Here is a 26,673-nt window from a genome sequence, read left to right on the forward strand (position 1 = left end):
TAGTATGTAATAGCACTTAGAGCTTTTTTGTTATATCTGATTTTATTATTGTGGTGTAAAATGTATTTTCTCAACGCTTTTTTATACGCAAATAAATATTTTAGTAAGTAGTTAAATTATAAGCACACAATGTTGATGTTGCCATAATTGAGTATTTCGTCACAGCAAAGTAAAAACCAAACTACGCTTCATGTATGCCGCATCAATCCATCATAAAATCGACTATAAGAAAAAATATTAATGTTATCAAAAAATAAAGAATTACGTTACAATAGCAAAATACCTTTATTTAAAAGTCCATAAATAAAGATTTAAGTTATTGTAATATGTATCTTCAATGTTCATTGTAGATACATATTACAATAAAAAATACGCATTGTCGTGTAGATATAAGTATATGTATAATATAATAAATAAAACATTTATATGATATTTTCGCTTTTCTGTATTTAATAAACAAAGTACAATCCATGGAGACATGATCTTCCGTTTTTTCATCACAACAGGGTTTTTACATACGTTAAGTTTAAAATTTAATTGTATTTTAATAAATATATATATTATATACAGGTTTAATAATGTTTGTATGTGTGTATGTATGTGTGTATATATAAATATTATTAATTGATTCGATCGTCGTTTTTTTTAAAATGTATTTAATTTATGGGACTTTCGAATTATTAAAACAATACACATTAAAATAAAACAACGATAATTATAACGACAACAAAAACATCAAGTGTGTGTTATTTCTTATTTCACCGTCCGATCGGCGATTGATATAATATTGCTGACGAATGTATCAATTGCTTTTATTTTATTATTTTTCCCATTTTGCGCGAATGTGTGTGTGTATACATATTTAATCGTTTTATTTATTTATTATTTTTTTAATCAATTTTTATTATAATCTTTCACAATTGTAAATACCATTTTTAGCGTATTTGCAAAATAGTTTTCCTCTTCGTCGTTTATAACAATTTAAAATATTTTTTCATCTTTCATAAAGATCAAAAAATTATCACAACCATGATATAAACAAATATGTATATCTATGAAAAAATAATCGAAACAATTGTTTAATTCTTATTTGGCACCGTTTTCATGTTTGCGAATTATTGTGTAAATACATATATAATTTAACATAATGCGTACAGTCAGACAATTGAGCTTTCTTCGTATGTCATAAATCACGTCATCATACGTCACTCTCAAATATAAAGAGCTATATACGCGATCATTTCTCGCTTCATTTCGTGTAGTGTTTCACACCCAGCTTCACGCCAAATGATAGTAAACTACATATAATATGTATATAAAGGGAAGAAAGTGGCTTGACGTACATTTTTAGCTTCATTTCATATTGAAGTGTGAAAAACGATAGAAATGAAGCTGGACGTGGAACGAAGCGAAAAGTGAACGTGTGAACGCATCTTTATTTGTCCAACCGCTCACGCATGTACACTTTGGCCGAACGGAATAAGGTATAGTTTTGGCTCGCGTTTTTATTATTTGTTTGGAGTTATATAGGGGAGGGGGTGTTAAAATTAGAGAGTGATTTTGGCGATAGTATTGTCTGCGATTTTTCGCGTGGTAGAAGCGAAGGCGGCTGCAGGGAGATACGAAACGTAATCGAGTTGGCGGAGCGGGGCGCGCCTCCGGAGTCTCCGGCGAGCGTCCGGGGGCGCAGCCCCCGCGGGCGTCGGTCGGGGGCAGCAGCCGCCCGGCGGGGCCTCCGAGGCTGCAACTTCCAATAAGCCCCAGAGGTATACCCCACGCGGGCGCATTCCCCCCTCGTTCGGCCCGCGAACACTAACCTTCGACTTAACTAAACCTTAACACGTTACGCCTTAACCTAAACGAATCGTAATGTGATGTATAATATATATATATATATAATATAATAATTAATCATCGCCTATCGATAGTTTGCAAATCATAACTTAACAATTAACCGGTTTATCACAGAATTATTATTTTCTTTTAAATACGTTAGGGTGCCTTAAGGTGCGGCGATCGCGTCATCTCGCGACCGTTGGCAGTGTGTCTCTGTTTGTTTGCTAGATTCATTTGAGAGATCCGCAAAAGCGCACCCCTTTACATAATAATATAATATAAATGTATATATATATATATATTATGATAGTAATATTAGAGTAGCGCCGCAGGAAGAGGGCGCCTGTGCCCTGTCCCTGCGGCGCTCCAACACTATAATTAATCAACCATTAAATCGGATTTTATTATACATCGTTTTGTAGATAACAACGTCGGGTAAGAATCGAAGAACGGACTCCTGGCACCGCTGCGAAAAGGGGGACGCTCGTAGGGCGAAGTCGAGTCGGGGCGCCGTGACTTCCGGGCGCGGCGCCCTCGCGGCTCGGCCTTTGCCCTCGGGGTCCCGGGGCCGGCTCGGGGGCCGCTACGACACCATGATGTGCGGCGCGGACAGTAATACGGCCAGCGTGGCGACGATGGTGAACAGGGTAAAGATAATAAGGCACAGTCTGTCCACCACCATGGCGGCGAACTTCCAGTCGCGCGATATGTCCGCGCCTTCGTCGTCTTTTCGCAACTGAAATGGAAAAAATATCATATTTAACTTTATGGTCTGGTTGTTCTAAGAATGTATCACTAGCAGTGCACATTAACGCCAATCATACCACCATAATGTGATGACTCAAACACTCTAAGAAAACTATGACAATATTTTATTTAAATTCCTATACTAAATTAAAATCGCAAGTAAAGACCTACATATACAATCTTTTTTATATTTTGACGAATTAAAAATAATATTTGTATGATTATAATACTCATTTATGAAAAACCTTTATTAGAAAAAATATGCATGTAGTGGAAATACATTTTTACAAAACTTTGTATACTTATCATTGTAACGTGCTAACACATTAGAGATTGCAATATCGGTAATACCGGTATTATCACAAAATTTGACATTTGGTACTACCGGTATTACAAAATTAAATACCGGTAGCAACGAAAATATTTTTTTATCCTTTTTGTTGAAAACGTTATATCTAAGATTTAGAGCTTTGAAAACGATGATGCCCAAATTGCTAAATAAGAATAAAATGTTGCTCATTGTAGGGGATTCGCCTAAGTATAAGTATAATATTATCACTTTTAGTTCCAGAGGGCCGAAATATCGGCCCATCCTACCTATGCAAAAAATCCCACCGACTGATATTTACGCACATTTTTTAAAAATTTAATTTAACTTGCTTTTGTACGATATGCGCGACGTGTCAACATAAAAGGAATACATTTGCTTTATCTCAGGCAAGTCTAACGCTTCCCAGTAATTCTGTTATGTAACAGAGAAATGATCACGCCGTCGCGACCTGCCGGCCTCTTTTATATGATAGGGATGGCTGGCGAAGTGAAAACAAAACCAGGTATTCATTTTTATCTTCATTTAAACAAATGCTCCACTAAAAATAGCTGTTAAATATTATCAATAATTATATTTAAATAAGAAACGTTTTTTTTAAAAAAAATTTCATTGGAAAATAACGCAATGTAATTTTTTTGTTATCCACCAAACATTGGTTGTACTAACTAGACGATATAATTAAAATGCGTTGATTGGTCTTTTTTTACATTAAACTTAATTTATATAAACGTGAAATAATAAAAATAAATCACACCTCAATCATATAAATCTGTTTTTTTTTATATGTCACATTTTGAACAAATTTATGATTTTCTATGCAATATCTGTAAAGGCTTCTAAAATTGCATATGAAAAAAATAAAAATGCTGTTGCTACATGTGAAAACATATGTGCGAGCAATGACTTTCATGAACACATTCAGAAACTTTTAAAAAAGGAACAGTGATCATTTGACATCAAAAAGTCTTAAATTTTTTTAATTCTAGCGATATATTTTTTATAAATTATCTTCTTCAAATTTTTAAGTGTAAGCATTTAAAAAATAATACTATGAACGTAGGTTTTTGGATAATGATTAAAAGCGATGTTTTGGTCTTCGGTATAATTTTTCCAAAATCAAAGATGATGCTAGTTGCAGCAAGTTTATTTTGATCAACAGACAATGGATAAGTAAAGAAATCTGTTATTCAGAATAGTTTTTAAAGTCGCTACCACAGCACAAACTAACTGAGAAAATTGGAGAATGTGTTTATTTCTTGCGTTTAATTTATTTCAAGTAGTACAGTAAAATTCCTAAGTTGCCTTGCCTTCGCCATGATAATAAATATTTGCAAGAACAAATTACTCATAAACAAATTGATTGATTTTTACATGTTCTGAAATGCTTCAGCTATAGTTTATTATAGGAGGATACAATTTTATACTTGTATTTAATATCAAGTTCAGTTCTAATTTCGACTGAATCGAAAACTTAACTGTAAAAAAATATTAATCTGCTCAAGATCACCAGAGATTGCCAACCACTGGGCTTACCCATTTAAAAAGTTTAAGGATAAATTAATAGTATATTAAGATAAAGATTTCTAGCTATAAACATTTGTAAAATTAATATACTTTTGCGTAAAAGAGAAAAATATAATATACGTGTATTTTCTTGTATTTTTCTATATCAGATAAAGTAGAAACCTTATAAATATTGAGTCACGTCTCAGTCCAGAATGTTTAGCTTGCCCAGTTTATGTTGGATTTGCAAAGAAAAGGGTAGCCAAGTATTTTAGTCAATTTAGAAAGTTGCTTCTGTAATATACAGCATCTCTTACTAACAAGCATTAGTAAATCTCAGTGTATTATACATATACAGAATGGAAAGCATCTAGTCAGAATGAAGAAATATGTTAAAAAATAATAAATGTGAGATGTGAATAAGTAATATGCAAATCTACTATTGAGGAAATGAAGCACTTAAATCATATTGCATATGGTCTAACCTGGTCAGTGATGAACCTGAGTTCTTTCAGAATGAGCGCCAGTTCGTAATCTGCTCCTAAGCATGGTGGTGCTGGTGGATCTGGTGGTCGAGCAGCCGAATTCTCTTCACCAGGTCTAAAATTGATAATTAAATATAATTAACGTTACGTTTACGTTACGATTTACTTATGTATTATTTTGAATATACCTATATAGTGTACGATAATATGGTTGCCGGTGGTTGTGTCGAAAATCGTCGTCGATATCCAACACGTTCGCCAGCAAGCTTTTGGAAGACCTTTCGCGAAGTTCGGCGTCCTGCTGTTGTGGCTTCACTGCTGTTGATTGATCTTGCCCGATTTGTGTTCCAGGACGACTCATGCGAAGGATACATGGCAACCAATTTAAAAAAACCAATCGAACCTGAAAAAAATATTTTTAAATAACTAGAATTCATATCGAGTATATTTATATTGTATATGCACTGACACAATCGCTCATTTCATGGGTATCAACATTACGATGATGATAGTTGAGAATGAGAATAGTTGAGACGACAGAAGAGGCCACCATGAACATGATGCAGTTGAAATATGTGCCCAGTAGCGGGACAGCGTCTGAAGTAGCCGGCATGGTTTCCGCCACCATATTCAAGAAGACAGTGAGCGACAGTAAAATAGTAACGCCTGTAAAAATGATTGTATTAAATAGATTCAAGGCGAATAAGTAAGATTATAAGTGAGTTTACCAAGAGACAGCTTTTCCCCGGAGTCCGGTGGTAGTGTAAAACCAAGGAGAGCCATTGAAGCGATGAGCACGCACGGTACGATTAGGTTGAAGAAGTAGTAGAGAGTCTTGCGCCTGATGACTATAGCAAAAGTGATGTCGATGTAGGGCTCGGGGCAGCAGTTGTAGTAGATAACGTTCCGTTTTCCAGGCACACCTATAATTTCCAAATATTCAGTTATGAACTCATCGTTAGAGAGGTATAAGGTATAGGATCTATGTACCTATGAGTTCCCATTCTCCGTTCGTTACGAAGCTGCTGATATCACCACCTTCTTCGTCTTGCAGTTGAAGGTCCAGCTGAATCATATTGAAATTATTAATGATTTTTATTAATATTGCTATAAGAATTATTTATTATGATCATCACCTGAAATCCGTCGTACGTCCAGCTTCCAAATTTCATCTCGCAACGTTGGTCGTCGAACGGAAACCATGTAATGTCGATTTTGCACGTGCTCTTGAAAATGCCCGGAGGAACATACAGACAAGAACCGTTATTCCTGACAACCACGTTGGTAGGGTATGTACCGTCAAAGCCTTCGTCCGCGCTAAAAGAATATGTTAAAAATGTCCGTTTTTATGATCTTCCTACTACATATATATCATAAATGTATGAATATTTATATGACTTAAAAAATTAAATGCAATTTGATTGCGTGGATTCTAAAACGAATGTTGAAAATACGGTTATTATGACTGCCTTCTTTCGAGCGAATGTCACGAGATTAAGTCTCAAACTATAGTTTGTTTCAAATGATAATTTTTATATGAATATTAGGCGTTTATAGTTGATGCTAGTAAATTATTTAACAACACTTCATAACCTAGAATATGACTATTGTCATATTTTAGGTGATGTTTACTGCAGTTTATAAAACTATTATTCTAAATTACCTGTTGTACATAAGAACGTCCGGTTTCCAAAGGCGATGGGGCGGAATCCTTAGATCTTTTACTCCGCCATAATCGGACGTGTTCCACCGAACATTCATATCGTTCCATTCCTACCAAAATACACAAAATAATCAAGTTATAGATAATACATTCTAGAAAACTAAAAACCAATACAATTACATACCAATTTCAGCCATATGTTGGTAATCAGCAGCTGATTCTTTTCGTCCTGAAAGCATAACAATAATAATAATTGAAGGCTAAGTTCAAATATAATTGTATGGGTCATATAAAATATTGCTTATCCTTTTTATTTAAATTTTCATAGTAATATCACAAAAATGTTGCTTAAAACAATGTTCAAGCTTACGCTTCAATTATTGTTATTAGAATAAATCCCCCCCCTGTCATTTGTCCTATGCGCCATTTATCGCAAAGTTCGACACGCATTCAAAATTAGTTACCCCGTTTCTGTTGTAATTTCGGTCGGAATCCACGATAATCCCTTTTGACAGGGCAATTAGCAAATTCATACAATGCCTGGTCCCGAATACCGTTTTGCGGCTGCGAAACCCTATAAGATATTGCCTACGCAGTGCCGATCGTTGCGGATAGTTTGCTTGTTAGGCTCGTTATTTGTTAACTGAGCTTATCGCCTAATAGCAATATAGTGATCGATATGTACCAGTATATGTATATGTATTTATTGCCTTGCCCAATATTACTAGGCTATCTGTAGGATTCATTAGTGAGCTTATGTTGTAACGAGCAACTAAGTATCGAAGAAGGCTCTCTATTCTTGAAAATTCCAGAGTGAGTCAAATTCTCAAACACTGAATCAGATATGTAAAAAACAGGCACTTGAATTGTTCGTTGCATTTGCAACGTGTATCAAAATTGAGCATGTTATTCGTTTCTTTTCAATACGAGAGTTTCAAAAAATCTGAGCCCAAGACTTTTTTTTATTAAGTTATGACAAATTCGAACAATACGTATATGCATATTTTTTATATAATGTATACATATGCATATAGATACAGCAAATATTTGAATATTGCATGAGTTTTATTATTTTTTTTGTGTAGCAACTTTTCTCCTATATACTTAGCATTATTGCACAAATTGATGATTAAGTACATGATCATATACTGAGTAACTTGCGAGTGAAGCTACAAGAAATAGCAGAGGCCTTAGGCTGCGTACATTTTGATTTGCCTAATAATTTCGTCGAGATGGGTGCCGCATATGCTGACGCAAGCAATATAAAATTTCATGTTTTTTTAGCAAAGAAGCAACATAATAAAAATCAGTTTTTTTTAAATTATAATTTAAAAGATAATTGTTTTTGCGCCCTTCTGTTGACCAAAATTTGGTTTGAATATATAATATTTTGATCAACATTCTTCTATCAAAGTATGGAGCAATATGCGAGATGCGACGTCTATCTGTACTTCTTCAGCTTATTTTCCCCAAGAGATGAGTTGGTTTAGGTTGTATTTTAGAATTGACCTAATGAAAGTTGTTAAAACATAATTAGTTTTAGAATCCTCCTTGAAGAGTCAGGCAGGAGTCTACGCCACTAGATAGCGCGTCGCCGAGGGTCTGTGCTCCGTAACCCGTGCCCCCAGTGGCGTTTTTTATTAATCCTAACTAGTGCTCTCTTCCTTTCGTATTATATATATATATTATATATATGTATATAGAATAATTTAATCCTAAATCATCAATTAATAAAGTGCCCATTTTAATTTTAAATGAATTGAATTGCGTCTAATCCATCAGGAGCCCAAGGTCCCCATAACCCATTTATATTACAGTAATTAGACGCAGAGTAGACTGGAAAGTTCCGAAACGTCTATTACAGCAGTAGAAGTGAGTACTAGTGAACAAAATATTCTCACTTATGGAGATCTAGATCAGTACATGATGTTTTGTATTTCAACATAGGGAATCACATTTGCCAGTTATTTTTAGTTTGTTTTAGAGTAAAAGGAGATACATTTCCATGTAGAATTGGACTGAAGATAGAACCTAAGTTCACTTTTACCAGCTGGAAGTTAAGAGAGCTAGATAATGATGCAATATTCCAATCCATCTTCACGCAACTATCAACGAGGAAAATGATGTTGACTCTTTTTTGGACGAATGAAGGATAATTTCGGAGCACTACATGTCAGGTCGAACACTGTTACTAGTACCACAAATACAAATCTCAAACATTTGAGGCAAAACGACGTAAACTGAGTATTGCCAGATATTGTTCAGGTCCGAAAAAAAGCTGTAGCAGACGTTGCATAATAAGCAAAAAAAATATTTTTTGAGATATTCTGTATAGTTTTGATCAATAAATTATGAGATAGAGCTATGTGCTTCATTTAAAATTTAATTTAATTTAGCCTCCAACAGTTTTCATTATATGACGAAGCCATGCATATACATGGTTTTCGGGAAAATCCATAGAGTAGTTTGTATTATCATTTTTTTCTTACCACATCGATTATCTGCATAAGCGTGAGGCCGAAAGAGAGCTGCAGTGGGTCGCTCTCATTGACCACCGGTCGTTCCAAAACATTGTAATGGTCCAGCAGCTGGTGCAGTAGGCGCTTCTCATGCACGCCACCCCGAGCACCTAAAAATATAACAAATATAAAATATTTATTTTAAAAGACATCAGATATAGAGCAAATGTGATAGTATAAAGTAAATAAAAAAAAATATATTTTTAACGATTTAAAAAAAATATGTGATATATACATATTTTTCGCGAACTTCCCGTTATTCGGAGACGACCTCAATAAGACGTTTCCACGTATCCGATCCTGACACATCTCTGCAGCATCTTCCGCTTTCATTACTCTTCTTAAAACCAGGGATTTTTATTGTGTCGTTCGCAAAGCATTTTCGGAATTGAATTCAATAAATAAGCTGATAAGTTTTTTCAAAATCTCTTTATGTTTAGTAGATAAAAAATAGTATTAAAATAAAGTGAAGCACTATGTATAATAAAAACTTTAAAATACGCTAGAAAACCTAGTTCATGATAAATTTAATTACACTATTACTCCATTAAATAGATGATGAAAATATTAATTATCTACGGTAGATACTGAAATTATAATTTAGACGAGTTTTCAATATGTATTCTAATAAAGTGAGGGAATATGCATTTAAACTGCTTTCATATATACAATTCAATTTTTTTTAATGACTTCATTTTAAAGATAATATATAAAAAAATGTATAAAATTTGTATTTTATACTTTTTCTAACATTACCAATTTCAAAATGTATTCTATGTTTTAAAGAAAATTAAAAAGCGTTATTGTATTGAATTTCAATTAACTATATCATATGTGGAAACAATCTTTAAAACATATAAAAAGCAGATCTTTGTAATGTGTCTTCACTGCTTTTTAACGCTTTACATTGAATTTGATAATTTTTATCGTAGTTTTCATTAAAAATATATGGGAAATATAATAAGAAGCTTTTAAAAACAAAGTAGTTTTTTACATCATATTTGATTTCATATGTAGAAAAAAAAAGAACTAAAGTTATTAAAGTTATAAATGATTATTACTTGTTTATTACCTGACATCGTTTTAATACTAATAATTGCATCAATAATTTCTGATCTAAAATTAATAATCAACAGCATCTAAAAATCTTGTTTTGTTTCGGAATACGAGCCACGAATAAAGATGCCACTGTTTATAAAATTAGATCCATTGTCATAAATTTTATATAGGAAAAGCAAATTTCAGAAATGAATAATGCGAAATCCTATTTGGAATGGACTTAATTTGCTAATCTTAGTTTAAGGCAAGATAAGCTTACATTTAAATTTATGTTTCGTTTTGTCGTAATAACAGATTTTCAAGATTAATGTCTCAATATGGTCTCGCTATATAAAACATTTTTTTTTATAATTAGTATGAACATATAAGCTAAGTAGTATTTATTTTGCTTTATTCTGACCTTTTTATTTAAAAAAAGTTACATGAAACTGTTTTATATAAAGTATCTAATTAGCTGATATAACAAAATAGGTATATGCTTCTCATTTATTAATATTTTTCTTTTAAAATTTAATAATAAATATTTAGTGTACTTATTATATTTTAATGTATAAAACTGTAACCGCAGAATGAGTTATTTCATAAATAAATAAATAAATAATAAAAAATATATACTATATACAAATTTTTAATACCAAACATTTTCTGTTGAATATTGGTGTTAAGGCCGCAATTGCGGCGAATCCTTTATATACAAGATCTGTAAGATGTTTAGTAAATTTAAGCCTAATATTTATACGATTTCCTTGTTATATTTTAAGAGGTAAAGGCAATGTTTATCTCAAAGTTATAAATATAATATATAGAATTAAAAAATTGATCGAGAGGTGGGAGAAGGTAATATATTTAAAATTAAATTATAAAAAAAAATATTTAAATTAAAATAAATTGCTGCTTAAATAGTTATTTATTTTATTATTCTACCACATTTCGAGAAAACTTCTGCTGGACTCCAAATAGAACTTAACGGAAGCTCACTATTTATCAAAATAGTATAGCTTTGGCTGAATTTTATGATTATTGACTTAAGCCTACAGTTGGCAGCATAATGCTGACGAGCCACATGGCATCATAGTAGCAATATATAGATGGCTATGCGCCAAATAGGAGCAGCGTTCTGTTATCCGTTTTTGAGCAGTGAAAACAAACTATCAAAATTAATCGTGAATGAATGCCTCTCTATTAAATTCTAAATCAAGGCATTACTTCAGTATGTATACGAGTATAATAGAAAGTTCCGAAATGTCGTGAGTCTGTGACAGATTCTCCTCGACTAGTTCTTCCGTATCCGCCGTAATTAGATTAACTAGAGTAATCATATCAAATGCAATGGAAAATTCTCTCAACTGTCTTAATTAATTGTTTCGACACAGTTAAAACAATTCTAGATATATACTTGAAAAACATTTTGAAGCAATCCAATTTATAGATTTATCATTTTTTGAAGCACAAAAACAATATCGCTATCTAAACTCGAATTTGATATGAATCGCCAGACTCGAATCGAACTCCAATTTTGATTGATGCGATCTTGTTATAAAAGTGTGAAACTGGAAACTTTCGCCATCAATCTAAAGTGGCTCTTCGACATTATATAAAACAAGGTATCGTTGTCCTTAATGAAAAGTATCGCGTTATCACGTGTCATCAATCTGTTTTAATAGAGTGTCCTTAATGGCTTCTTTGCCTTTGCCTTTGGGACCTTTAACGACCACCGTAAATGAAAAGACTAAAACGATTAATCTCTAAAACATATTGCCCTTGTTAAAAATACGCAATTAATATTATATATATATTAAATAATAATAAAAAATCTATCTCGGTTAATTAATACACAGACTCGGCGCCACTTTTGAAAAAGTGTTTAATTAAGAATGATAAAGGAATATTATGCAGATCATTATTATTCTCTGCCTTCTCTCTAGGCTTTCGAGGGGTGGTTGTCTCTTGGCTTTAATAATGATAAAGCGTGAGGTTTACAAAAATGTTTACTCATTGCGGAAGACAAATTTTATAAGTCTGTGAAATATTTTCCCGGATAGCACAAAAGAAACATGTGCCCGCTCGGATAGAGCTAGCATGTATTTTTTTCAGGCTAAGAAAAATGAGGTCGCCCGTTTTGTGTTTATGTTGAAATATTGCGACGTTTCTCCTTGAATCTGTCCTTTTTCAGCATTTAATAAGCAAACATTTTTATTCAATAAATATTAAGTCATGGAGAAAAAGGAAACTATGTAATATACTGATATGTACAATCTGGATATAATGCAGATTAAAAGCATCTACTACAATAAATCCAGTGTTAAACATATGATATCCTATTAATTATTTTTATTTACATTTCAACCATGGCCATGCCTTGTTTATTAATAATTTAATAGCATGTAGTGACGTGTGAGTTGTGATTTGGGAAAAATGATGTAAAGTTTCGAAGTTAAATTTTACAACTAAAATAAATTCAATAATGAATTTCATTTAATGGCCAAACACAAGTGTAATGAGCACGCACATTACAAAATACAACAAGGATAAATACAAATTAGTCTCTATTTAAAAAAATAAACACACCAGTGAAACCAAAGTATAGGCTTATGAGCTTCGATTGCTTAATATTTAAGATTATTGTGATAAAAATAAATAGTGTCGTAAATTTTAAATAATAAGTATATTACAAAATCGATATTGATTATTAAAACAAACTGGGTGTTTATATTCAAAACATCACGTAAAAAGTGCACCCTTCACAGTAAAACTGATACACGTGTACATAAATCTAGGAGTTAAAGAAAAATATATTTGTACATAAAGCTGCGACAAGGATAGATTTTACACTCCACTCCTCTCGATCAATGAGTAAGGTTTCTCGCTCGCATCATTGCATAGGATGTCTAGATCCTTTCAGGGTTTGATTGCCGAAAGTGGGAAGTTTCAGCAATATAAGACCAGGAAAGCTTTAAATACTTTATTTTCGGAAATATATACATATAATTTACCACATATATAAAGAAATGTAGATGTCAGTTATTCATCCAGGAGTAGGAGATGTTCCTCTCTTCGCTTGAACCAACCAGTGATGTGGTTATGTTGTGATCTTTCAATTTGCTCTGCTTGTGTGAGCCCTGATGTGACACATATTTTGTATCAATCTAATGAGGATAATTAAAAAAAATTTGAATTTATATTCCCTCGTACATTTTTAAAAATAAATTATACTTTGATGGATCATTCGTGCAATGGTTGATTTCCAAATTCAAAATAATTCTAGGAGCTACAAAGTGACGACTGGTTTGGACCAAAATCTGACGGTTGAAGTGGTATGTCGTACTGAATTGTCGGTGTTGATTTAGTCAACTCCTCGGGCTGTGAGCTCGTCTGAATTGTAGTTTTGTTTCAAGTCGAAAGTGCTGATGGAAGTGAATAAGTCAGAAATGAATTCTGAGGCTGCCTACTGCATTATACATCGAGATAAAACGTTAGAGATGAAATTAGTATGATTGAACGACACAAATATATTTCACTCGGACATGTGTGATAAATTTTGTAGGTTCTTCTTCCTGATCTTGGCGGCAGGAAACGGTTCCAGCATTTTTACATGTAACGTCTACCATTAGGATTGTACGTTTTACGCGTGACAAATAACTATGATAGTGTTTTTGTTGTTTGCAATCCACGTGTTGACAAATTACGTTTAGGAGACATTTTTTCTTTATAAATTCTTCTGCCATTGTCAGGGCAATAAATTTACGCTTCAAGCGCTATATCGCTAGATATATCATTATTAACTTGTAAGAACATTTTTTCTCTTTATTACTTTACGGCGTCTTTATCGGTCTAATTATTGTCGCTTAGCACATTGCGTATCTGTGTACTTGCCATGCGTAGATTTATGACAGTTGCCACAATCCGAATGGGCTGGGTGTCTTTTTTACGACTACCATTTTTTTGCCCTTTGTATTGAGTGGTTCACCAAGATATTTAGTTACCTAATTAATAACTGATATTGCACGTTTGTCCGCTAACGATTATCCACCTTTTCGCAACACTGACACAAAATTCTCGTTAGACCCACATAAATGTAGTTAGTTATTACCCTTTCCTATCGTTCTCTCTCTCTCTCTCTCTACCTAAAATATCCACCCATTGTTGGTTTCCCGCAAACGAAAATTACATCGCACTGCCATAAATAAACATTAAACCTTGTTTTCACATATTTTGACGTTCGCCATTACCCCTCTGAACAAACGGCGGTCATAATTGAAGCAATTAATTGTGATTTATACGACAAACATAATTATCGTCCCTGCTGTTTCTGACATCCCAAGTGTCTGAGTGCATATTTAATTATTGCGAAATTTCGACAACAACCTGACATTTTACGCTCACCACAATCCATACAGTTTCGTAAAAAGTATGAATGAGAGTGAAAATTACGCGGAGCGAAGTTTTTATTGAATGAGCCATTGATGGATATTTTTTATGAAAGGAACCATTTTTACGTTATTTTTCTTCAAAACGGTATTCATACAAAGTGGATAACAGTATTTTGATTCTCGGCAGTTTTTGGAATCCCGGGAATTGAGACATTCACTTTAACAAATTGAGTTTTTTTTATATAAATACGTCCCAGATTTGAAGAGATTTTTATGTGTGAATTCAGTGCGAAATGGATATTGTGTCCATTTTTAAATTATTTATATGTATATATAAATACACAATTCACGTAAAACAAACTAAGAATATTAACCTATTTAATAATTCAGTGTAACTATGCATGTATTACATGTTGGCAATTAAAACAAGTTTTGCAATAAGTGACGCATCTGAAAACTTGTATCTAATTTTTACAATAAATATCACTGTCAAAAAAACCTATTAACTTCCTGTATATTTTTTTTTATTAATAAATACTTTATATGGTGGGTAGTCGTAATATCAGTTGTTTATGCAATTCAAATTATTTTACTTTGGAACATCTAGCAAAAAGTCATACTATGGCAAAAAAGTAAAAATATGACAAATAAAATTATATTTATTAGCTCCTCTTTAAATAGAAAATCTTCTTTTGAAGTTTTTTGTAAAAAGAAATACAGTAGACTCCCGAATAACACTACCTCTATTAGCACGATATCCCAAAAAAATATGCGATCATACCCTCAACAACACTGAACCACTCATCAAGATCGCGAACTACGGTATTTAAAAACTATTTGTTTAAAGGTTCACTCCAGTTCCTCAAATGTAACAAGCAAGTTTTATAGCACTCTGTAACTTAATCAGAAAACATTTTCTTTTGCTTTTCCGAAATACTACTATTCTGAATGATTTAAAAATATTTATTGGAATAAAATTTTCTCAAATATATTATGAATATAGTTTTTTTTACCGATAATTAATTGAATACGGAACATTTTACTATCCCGGCGACCTTAATCTAAACAGATAAAATGTTAGAAAATTACATGTCCTGTAAATACGGACCTCTGTTCACACATATAAGAGCATGCTCTCCTCTCTCACTCGCACTCGTTACTTTATGTGTGAGCGAAATAAAGGAAGGATATCTCACCACACGCGCCTGATTCGTACGTACGTATTGCAAAAAAAATGTATTTAAAATATTTTATGCTAGATTTTTTACTAGATTTACTATATGTTTGGCGTTCCTGGGTGCCAAATACCCTAGCTACGCCTCTGTAATTTACGTATACATATGTGCATTAAATCGGAAGCAATGATAATGTTTATGTAATATAAAAGGAAAAACTCACTTTTCGGTCTCGGAGCCCGTCGCCGGGAATTCAAAATTTGAAGATTTCATTACGAAGATTGCTTTATGATTGTTATCTAGTTAATCAATGTATTCTTATAATCCTTACACGCATGTATATATTTCATTTTCATAGTTATAACATACCTAGTTACTTTGCAATCCAATTATTTATATTCAGTCAAATCGAATAACGCTCATGTCAAATTATGAAAATTATTGTCGCGTAGCAAAATTATTTACAACTGTTGTCACGTTACTGTCGGCCATCTTGTTTTATATTCGAATGCTTATTTTTCATTGGTCGAAACAACAGAATGCATTACCGGCGGCTCGAAAATCAATCGGAGCAAATTCAAATTTTATTATTTTAATTTAATATTTCCTTTGTTTACGTGTATTATTATACACCGTTCATACAAAGCGATACGATTTAAAAAGTAGAATATTGAGCATGTAAAGTTTTATTTAAAAAAAAAAAGCGACGGTGGAAGCGACGGCTTAAAACAATTATATATAAGATATTGTCACAAAAATCAAACATCGTCAAAGTTTCAATAATCTAATGAACATCATTAGTTTTAATCTTAAATTATATATTCAATATAGCTTTAATTAAATTACAATCATAATCAAAAAGCTTCAATAAAAATCAGATGTTTTTTTCTTGTATCCATCCTGTATATAAAACATGTTCTATTAAACATTTTCACGTGCGTTCATTAAATCTTGGCTCGCATTAACTTGGCAATGTTTTATAATCCTGGTTGTGCTGCCCTTAACCCACGCCTCAAATTGCTCTGCATTGTGATTAATATTTTCCTCGCTTTTCACGGAAATTTTACCTTATTTTCACGTTATTCTTTACTCAGAATGATCCAATGAACCCTCGGTTAATCTCGCAGCGGTAATATTTGTCAAATACCCCGCGTTTATGCGCAGTCAAAGGGATATAATTTTAATTTTAAAATTGTCACAAACGACACAAAGTACACGACAGTGTTATGTTAAATTAAAAATTCATGTAAAATACAAGTAATATAATTTATAAACCATTTTAAATTATTTATTAAAATTATAATTTCATTATCAATTTGGCTCGCTAAAATGCTACGATATTCGTATATACATAAGTATATTCTTCAAACTTGTAAATGTGATTTACAACACGTTAGCCACACAATATACTTGAAACAACTTTTTTATTTATTAAACTCGCATGACTTTCCTTTCAGAGTTGTCAGAAAAAAAACACACGTTTGCGATAAAGTCACTAGGGGTTGTAAGTTTGACATGTTTTCCGGTAGTTATTAATGTTGAAAGTTGATAGTTATTTTCGGGTTAGCTTTTTCCTCGGAAACTTTCACGCGATATACGCGAAATCATTTACATGGGATGGTTAAAAAGTTTTTAAAAAGCGGATTGAACGGGTAGAAAGTGTTGAAGATTCATGAACAAGCGTTTACCGTGTTTTTTATTATTAAAAAGCTTGGTAAGATTCCACTATTAATTGAAATGTAATTAGCTAGGGTGAAAGTCATACTCAATATCCATCCCTGTTCGAACGTCACTCCCAAGTTATACTTTTGCTTGAAACGCATACACCGGAACTATAAGAAAATGTAACACTGTGTCACTTGATAATGCTGAAAGGTATCCTGTTTTCGATCAAACTTATTCATAATTCCCCGTCTTTTAGTAAAAACAGTGAATCCCTATTTGTACGAATATTTTGAAACACTTTAGCATATAAAAAAATATTCCGAGTTTTTTATTGCCGCATGAAGAGAAGAAAAAACGAAGGGCCAAAATTAGATCCCTGCGGTACTCCAGAAGGAATAAAATACTTGCTCAATAATTTTTAGAGCACATTTTAAAATCATAAAAAATTTTTTCTTCATATTTTAAAATATAGTAAAAATATATAAGAAAAGGTAAATAATTCTACTGAAAAATTAAAAAGTAGAAGTCAAAGTTTAGCCACTATTTTATGACGTATTGTTGTTTCAAAGACAACTGGTTAGTATTAGATAATCCTGAAATGGATGTTTATTTTTTAAATTTAAGTTTTAAAAGTCAGTTGCTTTTACCGTTGATATCTGATCACTTATTTGTTATATATTATAGTGTTCTTGCACATATGGACTTCACAATCCGATATCAAAAAAAGTAGGGCTCTAAAATTTTTGATTGCAGGATTTGCATTTTACACGAACGTCAGTCTTGTCTGAATATTTTTTTCCTATCAATTAGTGGAGAATTTCAATCCTTTACATTTGTGGAGATTTATATTTTTTACAAAGGTAATAGGATCGCTTCTATACTTTTATCATATTATGATGTTATATAATGAATTACCTATTATTCTACCTACAAACTTTTCGACCGCAAATGATTAACTACAATCGTTCCTTCGAATTTTGACTAATCTAATTTGTACCCGTATTAACTACCGTCATTACTGCCCCGATGTAATGTAGTTATCGTTTAAAGTAATGGTTATAAGAGTGATTTTGACACGATATTTGCAAGCGGTCGTAACATCTGCGGTTCTCATTTGTCACAAAACAAACCCCACATTGTTCTACATAGCGCCCGGTAGCTCTTCATTCTTCTAATGTCTACTCCTGGTACTATTCCACAACAACCCTTTGTCGCATAAAACAACCCCAAACTCTATCGCATAGCCCACTTTTGTATTGCAATTGTATGTTATATACCAAGTGTATATACCATACAATTGCCATCGCACATCTCGCAAGTGCAATTAATCACGAAATTTCGAAGTTTCCGATGTTGGTACAACGATCGTCGGTGGCGTTACACAATGGAACGTATATCAAAGAAGTTTAGAGTTCGTTGAACTATTATTAATTGACTGGGTAGATATTAATGATTTTGTATTACAGCTAAACCATACAGTTAAACCGTAATGGCGAAATTCACGTTGGATCAAATATTACAATTAAATTTACGAATTTATTTTAAAGGCATATCTACAATTTTAACTTCAAAATGAGATACTGAAAAATAAATAAAATTGTGAACAGAATGTAAATAATATGCGGCTATAAGTAAATTATAAAAATAAATCGAAGTTGATTTAAAATTGAAATCTCAGTATAGCGAAGCACACGGGACCGAAGAAAAAATTTCGTTATACTGAAAATTCGTTATATTGAACGAGGAAGATGATATATTTTTATTTTATTTTTAATTAACATATTACTACAGTATAAAAATAACCTTTTACAAAATTGACAGATCGCTTTTTGTCTTTTTTTAAAGATAGTGTAAAGAACACAATAAAATTTGTTAAAAATGTTTTATAAAAAAAAGTTTGAGGGTCGGCGAAACACCTTGCTTGTGAAAACAAATGAAATTGGAGAAATATTGTGTCAAGTTGTAACGTCATTTTTAAATTCGAAGCAAAATATTTCGTTATACTGAGATCAGTCTTCGTTACAATGAAAACATTTTGTATGAAAGTTTTTCTGGGACAAATTGAACATTCATTGTACTGGGAATTTCGTTACAAAAGATTTCACTGTATTTAGAAAATCTGGTTGTTATGTTTACCAAAAATTAAAAAAAAAATGTAAACCTAATATCCTGAATTACTCTACCATACAGCAGTTCGATAGCTTAGTCACCGTAAACTTTTATGAATTTTTTTAAGCTCAGAGGAGCAATTAAAATTTTTCTTAAAGAAAAACCCCGCTTTCAGCTATTATTAGCAAATACTAAATGACTTTAGAATTCAGCCTTTGCTGCCAATATATGATTTTTAACGAATTTAACTTAAAATCACAAGGAAAACCATTTTGAATTTTATTAATAAGTGTACATTATTCTCAAATAGTTACCAATATCATTGAAATGTTTTTAGTTTTATGTTTAAAACGTTAAATTAAAAGAAAAGTTTAAGATGTTAAATTTCTAGAAAGAATTTAGTATTATTTATTTATGATAAATTATTTTGAAAATATTTGGGAGGGGAAGTTAAGGTACAAAGCAGTATATTTATATAATAATTATTTTAGATATACTATGTATCTTTGTCTTCGACCCTCTTTTGATATATATCAGTTAAATAATTGATGGTAAGTTTGCGCAGAAAAATATAACTTGGTATTTGATATCGCAGGTCCAGCTTTCGCAAAATCAATTTACTGTAATTTACGGTTATTTTTCTAGCAAAAGTGTGTTACATTTTCGAAATTGGACGGAAAGAGGAAAAAACTTTGGACGGTAATGAATAGCGTTTGAAATGTAAATGTTGGAAATGTAGTGAGAACATTCTACCGAACTCTTTGTGGAAGTGTTCCGAAAAAGTAAAAGCTCAAAGGAAATCTACTCGGTTTCATACATAAATTTCGCTCTTCATTGCCACCCTCAACCCTCGCGATTATTATTATTATGAGGATGAAATCGAATAAATTCAATTAAGAGACTGTTTCATCTGAAAACGGCCAAGGACGCAGCTCGGGGTAATTGCAACTGCATTGCGGTGGAAAAAATAGAACGAGAGAAAGGGAAAGAGAAAATGGATATGAGAATATTTTTCGTTAACAATTCACATACAGTTCTTCTTTTATTTCGCGTCGCATTAACCGAGAATATAGAGAGGAACATTCAGACTCGAAGATAAACTAAAACATTTTCTTGCAGCTAAATACATTTATGAAAACGGAAAATGCTACATTATGTATAATATATATCTACGCGCACTAAAATTAAAAATTGTACGATTTACTTAAAATATAAATATATTAATACATGGATTTATAAAAAATACTTTCAGTGGAGTTGATCGGAAATAAATATTGAATATTTTAATAATGGTTTTAAAGTTGGCTAAATATTATATATATATATATTAATTATTGTAATATTTGTTTGGTTAACATACGTATTTAATGTTATGTAAAAAAGAAAACAATTAACAAGAAAAATTAGTAAAAAAATTTAATTTAAAAACAAAAACAATATATAATATTTTCTATAGAACATAAACTTTCTGTAAATTTATGCTAAGTCTAAGTTGATTTTTTATTGGATAAATATACAGCTTATTTAATAATAAAATACTGTTTTTATGAAATACAATATTTTTTTGTGCAGTTGGGATAAAACATTGAGGCTTATTTAATTCTTTTAAAATTTAATTATATGTTATGAATTTATTAGACAATCAATACTCCTATCTAAATAACACAATGATACAATTACGGATACAACTCATACTCCCTCTTGTTAGATTCTAGACAATGGAGTCATATTCGAGGACACTAAGAACTATACTCTGTTTCTTTTAACAAAGTCATTATTCATAAGTAAAAAAGAGATGACAACTTTGATTGTACGCCTCACCTATTTGCTTTAATGTACAAGATGCGGATATACGTTTGATATACTTATCATTACTTCTTTCTATATTTTAAACAAAATTAGAGAAATTAGAAATGTCACTAAATTTTTTTATGTTGAATTAGTGAAAGTTATAATCTATCAAAATCAATCATTATCATTTGCGTATGTATAGCCATATCAATTTAAAGACGTCCGTGTGCTGCGAGTGTCGAAATAGCAACGAAGTAGTTGGAACGTATATGACAACTGTGCTCGGCGCAAGCGGATCAATGAAATACCGTTGTGGAATACGAGATAAGCCTCAAAGTGACGCTGGTAAATGAAACACAGTATATCGTATAGTGCAGAACGCGAAGTGACACGCGCTCCGCATAACTAAGCCGAGCAGCCTCTCGATGCCTTATCAGAAACTTTGGCGATGTGCATTAAAAATCTTCATATCTGCTCGAACGTCACTGGTAATATTTCTGCTTAAATCACGTCCGTCTAAGCCAGTGTTTCCCAACCTTATTTATGCCATACCCCACCGTAGTCTTTTCAAAAGTCATATGCCCCACCGGCCTCTTTTTTAATTAAACAGTAGTGTGGAATAGTGTCCCATATCTGAAGCGTGGTGCCCCACCTCTGATGCGTGATGCCCCACCGGTGGGGCGTACGCCCCACCGTGGGAAACACTGGTCTAAGCTTTAAGAGAATTCCGCAAAGCAAAATCATTGTCAATAAAATATAGTTAACTTTATGATATAAATTAGTTTTTTACCAGAATACAATATTCTTTTTAGTATATTTAAATGTAATATATTTTTATATTAAAAAATAAAAATAAAGTATTTACTTTAAATTTATTATATTAATTTTAAAACACAAAATGTTAATTTTTGTAAGATACAAATTGTGGGAAATCAAAATCGGAATCAAACAGATTTTTTCCTCAATTTTTCGGTGCATTATGATAATTTTTGTTCTTGATAAATTCCCACAAAAATATTTTTTAGGTCAGGAGGAACAAAGAAAACACAGAAATGCTATTAAAGATTGCTCAATTCTTGGTAAGAAGTGCAGTAATAGAAATTCAGATATTAAAAAAATTGACTATATTTTTAGCCCGGATTTTTAAAGGAATCTGTTATGTGCTAACAGATCCATTTTCTTGGACCATATAAAATCAGAATCAGGTGTACTTGTTTTAAAAAAACCTTTTGAATAATTTAACTTTTATTTAAAATATTTAGACGATACTAATTGCAGTGAGACGTTAACAGATAATTCAGACAATTATATAGTAATGTTGTCTTTCTGTAAACATTGGTTTTGTAATAAATTATATTTTTTTTAAATCTCTGGCGTGTCATGTTTCTATATGTATTTATTTTAGGAAATGAGAGTTTACTTCGGTGGTACATATGTATAGAAATACATTTTAGCTATGTGCACTATACTGAATTATATCTCTGAAATAATTGGTACAGAAAGTAAGTCAACGTGCTTTCAAAAATCTAGTGCTGGCGACAAAACTATTTTTAATTTCCATAATTTTAACAAAATATTATTTATTTAAATGGTTTTGAATGCTTTTCAGATATTTATCAGTAAAATTTATTCAGGATAAATATATTATTATTATTGGATATTTTATAAATACTTCTATATAAGTATTATATTTGTTATAAATATCTAGAAAGCAGCGTTTACTTTTTTCCTTCGTAAAAGAATGGACAAAGAATAGAACAATAGTCGATTAACCCTTTTCATTACTTTTTCGAGTGCTTGTGACATTTACGTCGTAAAAATGTGGGTTTATTTTGATTTGTTTCTATACAATTTATCATACAATTTTATAAATGAATCATTGGATTTTTTAGGCTAACAAAATAATTTTGTATAGTTATTTATTGTACATATCGATTTTAGTGAAGAAGAATAATATATAAACGTTACATGTATTAAGCCATTTCTTATAATTCAGCAGGGTATTCCTTTGAATAATACATTAAATAGAAATCCCAAACTTATCACATCCCGAAGGGCTGAAAGGCTAGAATGTATATTTAATAAATAATGATAGGAATAGTTAGTGATATTGGCTACTGGGAATCCTGAGCATCCATAAAATTTTCACAGCTTTTCTATTTGTTCCTGCTTATTTACTGTCTTGTTCATCAAAGATTTAATAAAGAACAAATATTTAAAAATAAAACTTGAAAAAAAACACATAAGGATCCATTTATTTTGGATAAATATGGAATAATATAAAATAGGTAAGAATATTTTATTTTTTAATAATTAAATTAAAAAAATAGTACCAATTTTTATACAATTGGTCAATTATTAAATTGTACACATGTATATTAATTAGAATATTAAAATTACAATATTCATAATGAAGATACTTAAATTAACGAATCAAACAGAACTTGAATGAGATATTTAACTTTATGAAAGTCGTACTGTTTTGAATTAAATTATTCATGCTGAAAAATAATAAAAAATAAATGTGAGATTAAAAATATTAGAAACAAAGGATATTGATCGTGTTAGAAGCTTTAGAAATAGCGAGACATACTTAAACATATATAAATATGTATGTTTCCTCAAATTTTAAAGTATAATCTAACATCACATAAACCATTAAAGACAAGCAAAAAAATGGAAAAAGCAGATAAGAGTGAAAACAATCATTTAAATGTCAGCAACCAGCCTTTACTGTGATGATAATAAAATACTTTTTATTAAAAGTACTCTTAATGCGCTTTTAATCATATCGCAAAATTTGATTAAAAATATAGATATCTATCAATTTCAATAAACTCTCATTTTTTATGCTGCCTAATGTACCTTTACACTTACATAAAAAATTCTTTAAAATAATGAATTATTATTACAGTGCACCGTGAGGCTAATTTTACAAAAAATTGTAGCTCAAAGTCAAATATTAAAAAAATTCCCTCAAAGTGTCATTTTTCCAGCAATATTTACAACTTATTAACCTGAATCAATTTTTCACTTTTCTATGTTAGAAATATATATTTTCCATTACAGTTTTTTTGTTTTGATTTCTGTGATAGAATGGTGATTTTTTTACTCGCTGGAGGAATGTTCTTTCACTGCACAAATACTCATATTGCAATTTTAATTTTTCTGGAATCGAAATTATTATTTTATAAGCTCTATCGTACAATGGACGCGGCGCGATCTGTGGAGCATACCCCTAGCGGAGATTTTCAACACTAAAACATTGGAGATTGGTTAAGGGTTGGACGAGCATAAGTAGGCTCTGTCTTACATTAAAGTAATTTTAAAATTATGGAATACATACCGCGTGTCCAGAGCAGGGCGAGCAGGAGCGCGGCCAGGAGCAGAGCGCCCCTCGCCATCCCGCCCCCTGTGCACCTACTGCCCCACTGCTGCCCCTAACCCACCCCCGAAGACAGAAACTATCGCATTGAATTTAGACATTTTTATATTGACAAGAAAAAAAACTATTTTTTATTTATTTATTTAATTTATTATTTATTTTTTTGTATTAGCTTTGTAAAGGTTTAATTTAAATTATTATACAGCACGCGTATTCGTTTTATTATATATTTATTTATTTATTTTGACCGCGCGAGCTTTTTCCCGTCGATGTTGCTCTTGTTGTTGTTGGTATATTACAATATATATTATTTTTTTATTATTTTAGATATATTAAAAATGACTAATATTATTTTATTTTGTTTTTTTATTAAGTTATTATTATTATTTTTATGTCGGTTACATATTATTGGTTGGTTGTTTTAGGGTGCATGGTTTTAGAACGGTCGGTGGCCTCGGCCGCCGCGCGGCAGCAGACTGGCACATCGGTCGACGGAGCCGCGCGATAGGACGCAGGCCCACAGGGCCGCATTGGGGATTCTGCGAAAGGACCGCAGTAGAGATTTATTTAATAATATGTGTATGTAAAACTTTAATATTTGGTGGAAAAATCTAGTCCATTTTGACGTATTTTCCATTCATAAATACTATTCATATGTTTAAAAAAATATTATTTCACCTGTTTCTCACACATTTTTTTCAAATAAATATGAATTCATTTTCTTTATAAATAACTTAATTTATTTAAAAAGAATATATATTTAATTTTGCTATTTTTATTTTTTGCGTAAGAATTTCCAAAAAGATGTAAAATGTCGTTGCATTTGAACTCAAAATAAGTATGAACAATAGCAAAAAATATGTATAAATACAAGTTGATAATAACAACATTGTACAAAAATATAATTGTACCACAAATATACAATTATTTCAGCTTTATTAAGTTTAATGCCCATTTATAATGTATGTACCAGTATATCTCAAAATAAAAAATATTGCAAAGAATAATAAAAATGTTCAAACAAAATACAACAAAAATTTTGCCACACAGGTAAGATAACTGAATATATATTTTAAATTACACGTTTTTTAATGTATTGTGACGACCAGTATGTGACACAGCGCTGCAAGCTTACAAGATATGGGATGACTCATCGATAATTCATCCAAATCGCTGAAATTCTATTTAAAAAACTCTGCTAGAAAAGAACAACCAATTCGAGGACAGACACAGCTGAGTTGAGTGAGTTCTCAATAAAGGACAAAGCAATCGGGAAGCGTCCATAGAAGATTTTTAGAGTGCCGGCACAGAAGGCTACAACGCCGTAGAGTGCCCCTATTAGCGCCTAGAGATAGGTACACACGTTTATTAAAATATATTATGGTGAATAATTGCTTTTTTATAAGATTTTTTTATTTATTTACAAAAGTGATTAGTGTATCTTAAATTTAAAGATAACTTTAAGAAAAACACGCGTTTCATAATCTGTAGAATTTTGCATATAATTCTAGTTATTCAGTTCTTCTAACAAAGTAAAAATGTATAATGTGTAAAATACGTACATATATTTATTCTTAAAATAAATTAGCGGATGACTCTAACCATCTAGCTCCTTAACCCTTTAAACGCCAACAATTAATTAGTGGCCTTTTATTTCTCTTCAAGTGTCAGTATCTCTTTCTGAAAATTAATATAAAACACTTGCTCTACTGATAAATTAAGCTAGTGCAACAATCTTTACTAAATAAAAAAATGTAAATAATTAAATAAGTTTTAAAAAAATAATTTGTTTACAAAAATTTTTTAACAAATGATTCACCGATAAGTTGCTGTCGTTTAAGTGGTTAACGAGCTCGCTATGTAGAAATATGTCTTCGGCGATAACTAGGGGGAGTTAGTCTCATCCATTTGTTACGTGTTATATTTGCGTTTGTATTATTATTACTTTTTTATGCATTATATTTAGATAATGTTTATGCTGGTCAATCTTGTATTAAAGTAACATAGTTTAATTAAAAAATCTAAAACCAGACAA

At 31.4% G+C, this 26,673-nt stretch overlaps 1 protein-coding gene across 1 annotated transcript; it reads right to left on the bottom strand.

Annotated features, from left to right (window-relative positions):
- Window positions 1–912: 912 nt before the first annotated feature.
- Window positions 913–25,096, bottom strand: nAChRalpha7 (nicotinic Acetylcholine Receptor alpha7). The gene is made up of 11 exons (XM_088181399.1): window positions 24,600–25,096; window positions 9,055–9,194; window positions 6,750–6,794; window positions 6,566–6,675; window positions 6,039–6,219; window positions 5,893–5,968; window positions 5,631–5,825; window positions 5,372–5,568; window positions 5,091–5,305; window positions 4,903–5,017; window positions 913–2,572 (listed from the first exon to the last, which is right to left on the bottom strand). The coding sequence occupies exons 1-11, from the start codon at window positions 24,655–24,657 to the stop codon at window positions 2,420–2,422; spliced, it is 1,485 nt and encodes a 494-aa protein (XP_088037525.1). The 5' UTR covers window positions 24,658–25,096; the 3' UTR covers window positions 913–2,419.
- Between the last annotated feature and the right edge of the window lie 1,577 nt (window positions 25,097–26,673).

The sequence above is a fragment of the Plectrocnemia conspersa genome, unplaced genomic scaffold (assembly GCF_051122295.1).
Source record: "Plectrocnemia conspersa isolate PC_06_02 unplaced genomic scaffold, ASM5112229v1 ptg000002l, whole genome shotgun sequence".
NCBI classification, from domain to species: Eukaryota; Metazoa; Arthropoda; class Insecta; order Trichoptera; family Polycentropodidae; genus Plectrocnemia; species Plectrocnemia conspersa.